The 9,670-nt window shown below is 41.4% G+C and overlaps 1 protein-coding gene across 1 annotated transcript; it reads left to right on the top strand.

Annotated features, from left to right (window-relative positions):
* Positions 1 to 674: 674 nt before the first annotated feature.
* LOC146821048 (uncharacterized) lies at positions 675 to 8,026 on the top strand. Its single transcript, XM_085609792.1, has 2 exons — positions 675 to 798; positions 3,379 to 8,026. The coding sequence occupies exons 1-2, from the start codon at positions 675 to 677 to the stop codon at positions 4,716 to 4,718; spliced, it is 1,464 nt and encodes a 487-aa protein (XP_085465918.1). The 3' UTR covers positions 4,719 to 8,026.
* The last annotated feature ends 1,644 nt before the right edge of the window (positions 8,027 to 9,670 follow it).

Genomic DNA, 9,670 nt, shown 5'->3' with positions numbered 1-9,670 from the left:
TTGGGTTCAGCCTCTCCGCCAGGACCTTGGCCAGGATTTTATAGTCAGCGTTGAGAAGGGCAAGGGGGCGGTATGACCCCAAGTTGGTAGGGTCACGTCCCGGCTTAAGCAAGGAGATCAGATAGGCCTCCCTCATTGAGGCAGGTAAGGTAGCCTCCTCAAGGGCCGTGAGATATAGCGCATGCAGCCTAGGTTCTAGGGACTCTCGGTAGGCCTTGTAATACTCCGCCGGAAGTCCGTCCGGCCCAGGCGCCTTTCCAGAGGCCAGTGAAGATACCGCCTCCCCTATCTCCTCCAACGTGAGGGGGGCCTCCAGTGCCTCCTGATAGGCACTCGGAACCGTGGGTAGACAGGCGGCTGCCAGGAACTGATCCAGATCCTGTGCCTGTCTGCGTCCTGTCGAAGTGTACAGGGCCGCATAATGCCCTGTCAGTATTTGGTGGATTTCCCGTTGCGTGTGCACCAGTGTCCCGTCCGGCCCGCGGAGAGACTCTATTGGTGCATGTGCCGTCTCCTGTCTAATCAGCCAGGCTAATAACCGCCCGCCCTATCAGATGTCGCATGGACCCGAGCCGAATGGGCAGCATAATTATGACACCGTAGTCGCTCCATCAGCTCAGCATGTCGCGTCCGGAGTCGCGTCAGCCGAGTCGGTCCCGACCTCCTCCCTCACCATGGCGCTTACACTGCAGAAGGCGCGTCTCCAGGGCAGCAAGCGACAACATGAGCTGCCTACGGATGTTCCACGTCGCACCCAAGCAGTGCCCCCGCATTGTGGATTTGTGGGCATTCCATTCCGTCAGCGCAGTTTCCGCCGTACCCTCGTTGAGGTAGAAGAACTGCTCGATCGCCGTGCCTAGCGAGGCACGGAACTCCGCATCTTCGAGAGCAGCAGGTTGCAGTTGCCACGTCGGAACAGGAGGTCTTCCCGGGTCCCAGCAGAGACTCAGCCGGAGCGGATTATGATCCGAGTAGGTCCGGCCTAAGTATTCCGCCAGAGCTATCAGAGGGGTTTTATGAGGGAGAGCCCACCACCCTGTCGAAGCGGACATGAAGGTCATGTACCGCCGAGTAGTACGAGTAGAGACGATCGTTAGGATGCAGGGCACGCCATACATTGTATAATGCCCAGCACGTCAACCATTCCGCTAGATTTCTCGCGTTTGAGACCGCCTGTGTGCTGCGGAGCGGCGTTCCACTGGAACTCCTATCCTAAAGGGAGCAGCTTCTACCCACCCCAGCAAAGAAGGCATAGTTACAGTGAATCAATGGGAAACTGGGGGTTTTGCCACGCTGGGGGAGGTGTTCCAGTTGGCAGGGCACACAAATGTCTATGAATGACTAAGAAATATGTTAAGGTGCGGGCTCTAAGCCACAATTGAAGAGTGATTTCTGTGGCAGTCAATGTCTCTAGGGAACGTTTCCTACTTGAATGCCAAAAAACCCTGTGGAGTCAGGAATTTTGTTGTAGGGTTCTCCTGAACCTTCTATGGAGAGAAAGAGAAGGGTTTTTGCAAAACAGTCTTATCTCCAGCAGACCTTAGCAGTAGCCATCTGCTGAGATGGTGGGAAGGTTAGGAAGATCACAGTGAGGTCAAGAGACCACCTGTTTTCAGAGTTGGATGAGCCCCCTCTTTTCTGGAAGGTTTCTGAAAGGTCACTAGAAGAATGCAGCCTGTCTGTAGCCTTTCCCCATGCACAGCTCCTGGTGAGGCCTTTCAGTTCCTGAGTCATACATAAAGCCCAGGGCATTTCCTAGAACCTCACTCGATCCTACATTTGGCAGTGTTTTGGTGTCTGTTGTGCCAAACTAGAGCAGTGCTGGAATGCAGCGATCCTAAACGATAACAATGGACAGACACCACAGCCCTCCAGTGTTCTGTCCTGGTTGGGGGGAGAGTGATGCAGAGTCCATAGTAGAAGCAGCAGCCAGAACCCTGCCAGCCTTGCTGAAGCCTGTGCAATGATAACTATCTGATCTTCAAAAACAGATGCCTCAAGTAATGCAGTCTTGCAAGCAATACAGGTCTGAAACCTCTTCTTAACGGTTCCCCTATGCCTGCATATTTTCAAAACAAAAAGACTAACCAAGATATTGGTCAGTGTCTAGAAAGGTGTTACATAATTTAGCCTTAATAATGCCCTAACATGATAAATGTGTTAATGCTGACTAGCTTACAGACATTCTACAGCTAATCTAAATCATCACAATGTATTATTTTCCCACCCTAAAAACCTTGTTTTTGGGGGAGGAGGGTCTCAGACGGACATTGAAATGTATTTTCTCTGACATGTGCTATGATAAATGACAGGAAATCTAATGTTGAATAGCTTGCTAGTGTATGTGAATGCGAGTTCACAGCAGAGTGACAGATCAGTGAGTGAACAAACAGCTTCATGAGTATGCCTATGTGCAGTCCCAGGTAGTACCTGCTTTGATTGTGGCACTCTGGTACACATTAAAGTCCAGTGTACAGTTCCTAAGTAAGAGAGACACTATGCCACTAGACATTGTAGCATATGACAGACATACCATAGCTCTTTTTAAAAGGCACCCTGTCGTGGATCGTATAATACATTTGCTGCACCTCCCTTCTGAAAACAGATATTCAGTTTCTTCTTCTGGCCCGCTATGTCCATGCAAATAATTTAATATAACAGAACCATGCACACTGGATAGGGAATTACTTCCTGCCAACTGACCTAGTGCAAATGTGGTGAGACCAACACTCAAATTTACCTCTTGTGAAAGTGTATTGAAACATTCTCTATAGCAGAATGGGTACTTTGATCCCTTCAGCAGTAGCAGTCGGAGCTCCATAGTTAACCAGTCATAGTGCCATTTTCGCATGGTGCATGTTTGGTGATACAGGCCTATTCATAATAGGTGTTCATTTGCATTATACCACTCCATATCTTTTTCTCAATAATATCAAACAATCATAATTCCAGCTGTAAACGTTGAAAACCTTATTGTGACAGGATTGAATTCCAGCAATGTAATCTCAGCCCTTTTCTTACCATTATCGACAACATTTATATCAATCTCATTTGAGTAGTCTAAGTTGAAAAAAAAAGTAATTATGTGACGTTGATAGGGAAAACGTAGCACATAAGGATAGTATTAAAATCTCTCATTCAGTGCTTTCTGCTATATTCTGTTTTTTGTGGCAACAGCTACAAGATGGGAGAAAGAAGGTTGCTATCATGTATAGAGTGGGAGTTTGGTGAATTCTTGTGTGTTCGTAAAGGAACCTAATTCTATTTTCTGTTTTTATTATTAAAAGTAATGTGCGTTTTGTGAGAGAAAATAATAATGTCTGGTCAGTTGATCATATCAGTCACCTAAAAATTATTTTTTCACTTCCAATCCAACAGGTAGTAGACCCAGACAATCGTATAAGCGCAATGCACAAAAACGTTTGCAAACTCCCAAATCACAAGATCCATTGCCGGTGGGGACCAAAGACCTAATTTTAAATCATTTTTGGAACAAAGAAGCAGACAAGAGTTCAAACAAATCCCAAAAAAAGAAAAGAAATCCAGCACGAAGTAGAAGAGTTCAAGCCACTGATCACCAGAGTGATGTCAGTAAACTTAAAAACCCTACTGAAAAACAGAAGGCACATACTGTAGCAGAACCAAGATTTTCATGTGCTGAATGCGGAAAAGGCTTTAGTATGCACTATAAACTTATTATACATCTGAGAATGCACTCTGGGATTAAACCATATGCCTGCAGTGAATGTGGAAAGTGTTTTTATCTGGCATCCTCATTATCCAGACACAAGCAACTACACTCTGGGGAAAAGCCATATGCATGCAGTGAATGTGGAAAATGTTTCAGTATGGCTTCAACATTAAACAGGCATAAACAAACTCACACAGGGGAGAGTCCATATGTATGTAGTGAATGTGGAAAGCGTTTCAAGCACTCAGCATCATTAAATTCGCATAAACGATCACATGCAGGAATTAAACCATATGCATGTAGTAAATGTGGAAAGTGTTTTAGAGACTCCTCTTCATTGATAAGGCATCAGAGAATTCACACAGGAATTAAACCTCACGCATGCAATGAATGTGGAAAGTGTTTCTTCCAACCATCAGCATTAATCACTCACCAGAGAATGCACACAGGATTCAAACCTTTTGCATGTAGTGATTGTGGAAAGTCATTTACCTGGTTGTCAGCATGCATCAGACACCAGCAACTACATACAGGAATTAAATCGTTTACCTGTAAAGATTGTGGGAAGTGCTTCAGTCGGTCATCAGCATTAATTGGTCATCAAAGAACTCACACAGGTGTTAAGCCATATGAATGTAAAGAATGTGGAAAGTGCTATCGGGCTTCATCAGCATTAGTTTCGCATCAAAGATCCCACACAGGCGTTAAGCCATACTCTTGTAATGAATGTGGAAAATGTTTTCGAGACTCTACAACTTTAGTCAGGCACCAACGAATACACACAGGGTTTAAACCTCATGTATGTAACGAATGTGGGAAGGCTTTTAATCAGTCATCAACATTAAAGAAACACCAGCTAATACACATGCGAGAAAGAAAGCAACCCAGCTATGAGTCACTTATTATGACTGAAACTAAACCCAAGACTATTCATTTGGACCCAAATGGAGAGGTGACTGATAACCAATGTAAAGTGGAAAATATGTTAATAAAGTCTGAGCTGATTACCTTTACACCAACTGTGTAGTTTTAAAAGCTGTTTCTAAAAAATCTGTTTTATTTGTTTGCAACATCTAAAACAAAAGTGTTATCGCCCCCAGTTTCTGCTGTGGGCTTGGTATTAGGGGTTAACAGTGCCAGGTCTTAAAAAATCTGTAGCATAATTGCTGTAGTGTTAGTCCTGTTTAAACCATTAAAAATCATGCCTCAGTAACCATTGAAAGAAAGCCCAGATTCACAATAGCTGCAAGGCCAAAGACTGCGTTGGACATGGGAGGCTAAAAAATGGCTGGTACTTTCATGCAGAACATTATCCTAACATACCTTAATTCAGCAATGACATTCCTTGCTTTTAAAGTACATTTGCAAAAATGTAATCTGGTGTGGTGTTAAGCTGTATACAGCTAATGAACATGGACATCCTGTCTAATACTTTGGATCTTTAATGGCAACACCAACAAATTCAGAATAAAGAAAGAACCTCTCCATTTCTATGTGTAGGATCAAAACTCTTCAATTTAGTAGTATGTATTGTAACTTTTTTTCAGATACACTAGGTGTTTACTGCATTAAAGAAAGCACGTGGTTCAACTGAAAAGACGATCAAAATTGGTTATAAATGGCAAAGGAAAACTCTACTGTAAAGCAAAGGCACACAAGCAGAAACCACAATATAAGAGTTATGCCACCTGAGACCTCATTTACATGTAGAAATATTACATGATGTACGGTGACGGAAAGGAATAACCACTGGTGCAAAACTGATTTTGTTTCAATCTATGGGCACTGTGAAAGGGAAATACAGAATCAACTGAACAGTATAAACATAATATCGACAATCCTAAAAAAGCAGTAGATCAAAAGCATGCACAACCTATCGTAGCAATTGGTACAGATGCATTGCTTGAAAAGCTTTGTGTCTGCAATGAAGATACTGATCAGATGAATGTAGTGAACTGTTTCGTATATTACAATAAAGTGGGCAAATGTATCCATATCACTAAATGAGCATGGCTGCCAAAATCCCATCTACTGCTCAAACAGAACTTGAATTCTCTTTGAGGAGATGAATTGTGTTATAGAGTAGCTCACAAGATACTCTGAAGTCATACCTGAGGTACATAGGATGAAACACTACACCTAAAGTAATGTAAACTTTGTAGTGACATAAATCAAATTTCTAACACAGGAAAAGGGAATAACGATAAGCCTGGAAATAGAGAACTGATACATAATCAAGTCTCTTAAGATAAGCATCATATTCCAAATGCCATCGAAGTCCAATTTCGGAACAGATCAGGAATGGTTGAAATTTAGCCTTGCTGATGGTGTTTGTGACTGCATATAGTGAGAAAATTGGACATTAGCATATAAGGTTTTTGCAGGTAGTTGTCCACCTAGGAAATTTACATAAATGTTTAATTTCAATCAGTGAATGATTATTTAACATGGGTGTGTCAGGATATGGTTTGTTGCAAATTGAGAATATTTTCCTTTTAGAGAAACAAAACAAAGTCACATATGCAAACACATATTAGCTTCATATTTACATATGTTGAATTTCTACTCCATGGAAAGTGGGTGTGCATACATATTACACTTGAATTCTACAGTCATTAGTTTCTGAATCCTCAAATTAAGAAGGTTGTTCTAAACAAACATATACTCCACCTGGAGCAAATGTCGGACTTCCAAGCAGTGTCCGCTTTGAGTTGATCATGTGATCTATGTAGAGGGGGGGGCAGCTAATATAAGCCAGCCTGAATAACCATGCTAGTTTGCAATCTCAAATCTGCCTGCAATAAACCTAGAAGAATTAGATGGGATGTCCTGCACTTGTAGTGAAATCAATTACCTCTAATCGGTTGAATTTACATGACTGTTGTAGATGATGTATGTCTAAGAAACTATTGCCAAAACTCCTCTTCAAAGATAGAACATTCCAGTTTTCACTTGACAAGACTGACATTAATTAAATTAGTAGACATTCAACTGAACAGAACCACTAGAAGAATGCAGAAAGAATAAAGGAGCTGGAAAAAGGTTATTGGACAGAGGTACCCCCGGAAATATATGTCTATATATATATAATTATAATATACAGATGTAAACTGTAAGGTATGCTACAGAAGGTGATAACTAGTTCTAAAAAGCACTTTATTAACCCCCACAAAAAAAGAAAAGTTTGAAAAAAAAAATTCTCAATATACCTGTTAATTTAACCCTAGTGAGTCCTAAATTGGCCACAAAATAATATAATAATCAGCTAGATACAGAAACAAGTGACATGGCCATGGACTTCTGCTGAACTCCAAAAAAACAGTGCACACCAAGACCTGCTTGTTCGATAGCAAGAAGAGCTAAACACCTGAATTTTTCAACACACACAAATGTCAGACTTACAGGCGTACTTCATAACACAAAAAGGTTTAAATGTCCAGAAGAAGAATACACCGAATGATGTTAACTTCATCAAATGTTATACGTTTTTCAAATGGTTGAAGATGCGTCTGGCGATTTTACATGGAAAGTAGAGAAAAAGACAAAAGAAGCAGTCAACTGTGAAAACAGTTTAAGAAACTAGACCATCATCCAATAAAACACGTGTAGTACAGCAGAAAAATGTTAAGATATGTTACTGCAATCTCATCTTTATCAATAATCAAGACCCCTAGTTGTTGAAAGAAGACTTGAAATCTAAACATAAAAGATTTGCCATAGCCCAGGTGCTCGTGTATTCTAATATGATTTTCTTAGGTAGGTTGAGGATTATTTTAAACTCATTTTACTTGTTTTACTTACCATACTAGAAGTGCAAAGTAAGGTTTTTCAAACCTTTTTTCAGTTGATTCGCCTATTTTCTTTAGAAAATTTTACAGTGTTGCATTTGCACTGCATTGTTAAGTTGGGTGTGATTTAGTCATCAGTAATCTTTTCACAGAACAGGCCCAGTACAACATTTCGAGTATACTTCTGGAATTTTAGAACACAGGTTTGAGAACCATTGTTCTTAAACAGTTAAACCAAACAGAAAGGAATATTGTACTATTGACTTTTAATGCCAAGATGTAACCTAGACGTTCGATGTTATTGAAAACAAGTGAATCATTGTGGTGTCAGTAGGTAGCGGAAGATATTTAGTATGCTTTGCATAATACTTATTTAAATGAATTAATATGGTATGGATATTGTATGTGTATTTCTCTTAAAGACACATTTGTTTTCGCTGTCACTTCTGAGAATAAAGATAATGAATTCTCAAATGCTGCAACTTAGACACCAGTGCCTCAATCAAATGTTTATTCTGAATAAAGAGCCTGACACTGGAAAACCAAAGAATGTCTTATTTTTTGAGAAATAAAATGTGTTTTATGGTACGGTCATCCGATCCTCCCAGTAAGGACAAGTTCTCCTTATCTGTCAGTCCCTTGACTACCACCTAGTCAACAGCTTTTTCAGCTTCCAGAGAGAGCACCAAGAGCATTGTTAGGTCGAGCCTGGGCAGCGCATGGACTGCTCTGCGAGGCATGCTGTATTCGAGTATGGACTTAAAGCCCTGCCCACTCTCTGCCGATATTTGTCATTTGCTTGTGCCATTGTCCTTCGTAAATGCTGGCTTCTGATTCGTTAATAGGCTTGTTAGTTCCTTCTTAGTGCGCCATGCACGCTTTCACTTTCCAAACAGACCAGGACAATATCGGCCGCTTTCTTGAAATGAAATGGGTCTCACATTTAAGAGTTTGAGCTGTTGGCATTGTAAATGACAATGCCTTTTATTTATGTGTTAATTATCGAAGCAGATAAATAAAAGGCATTGTCATTTGCAATGCCAATAGCTTAAACTCATGCAAATGCGAGACCTATTGCGTTGCAAATGCTTATTTTTATTTTGCAAGCATTGTCAAAGGCATTGATCACTTTCCTGGTACTGTCATATGTGCTCTGGTTTTAATAAAACCTGTATTTCTTTTATAAGTGTGGTAAACCCTGTTCAATGCTGAGGTGCCAGGGTTTTAGAGAAACATAGTTTTGCATTATAGTTTAGTAAAACAGTGAGTGTGTGTTATTTTTATTATTTTTATTATGTGTGTTTTTGTAAAGAATTGCTAAGTACCTGTGGGTGGTTTCAAAGTGATTTGGAGGAGGGAAAAATTGATAGGGTAATCTAGTGCATGAATCAGGCTCCCCAGGTGGAGAACAAGTCGATTGTATACAAGAATACCCGTTGCCAAATGAGCCCCTTAGAGATGACAAAGCCTTGAAGAGTCATGTGCATGATTGAGTAGACAAACTTTGTATTTATTTATTTACTGTACAATTAATTAAAATCATTACAGTAAAACACATTAAAAGAGAAAGAGGTAAAAGGCACAATGAAAGTGGTGGTGCTTCAGATGGAATTAAATTGATATGCCGCCTCCCCCCCCCCCCCCCACCCCGGCGCCTACGTATTCAGCCTGCGCCTATGGTCATTGTCATTATCATATGTCCTTGCTCAGGTTTCTGGGGCCGCCCTATGTGCCATGGGAATTGTCTACATTCCCACTGTCTGTAAGCCGTTCTCCTTGGCCTTCAGATAAAAGCCATAGTAAGATACAGACTCATTAAAACGGGTTAAAGGTGCAAGGGCTCAGTATTTGTTGGGCGCCAGGGTGCTTTCTATCCCTGGCTTTACCGTGCTCGTCTTCATGGCTTGGTTGTGTTCATTAGCAGCCTTTAGAGCGATCCTAATCTGGTGTGTGAATTTCTCCAGTCTCGCTAGGGTCATCGTGGTTCTTATGGAGAAGCACAAGGCTGACGCTTCACTACATGTCTTCGTTCCCTTGGTGATGCAAATGGGGTGAAGCAGTCACCAACATTCGTTTATGAGGTTGTGGCAGCAGCCAAGGAGATACAACCAAGATTCCCTCTTGTAGGAACACAGTCTGCACTTTATGGATTCCCCCCTGCGAGCCCATGCAGGGTTAAAATCTGTGATTC

This window comes from Triturus cristatus, chromosome 6 (assembly GCF_964204655.1).
Source record: "Triturus cristatus chromosome 6, aTriCri1.1, whole genome shotgun sequence".
In the NCBI taxonomy this organism is placed as follows: Eukaryota; Metazoa; Chordata; class Amphibia; order Caudata; family Salamandridae; genus Triturus; species Triturus cristatus.
The sequence above is the reverse complement of the archived record's forward strand: the minus strand, read 5'-3'. Positions and strand labels throughout refer to the sequence as shown.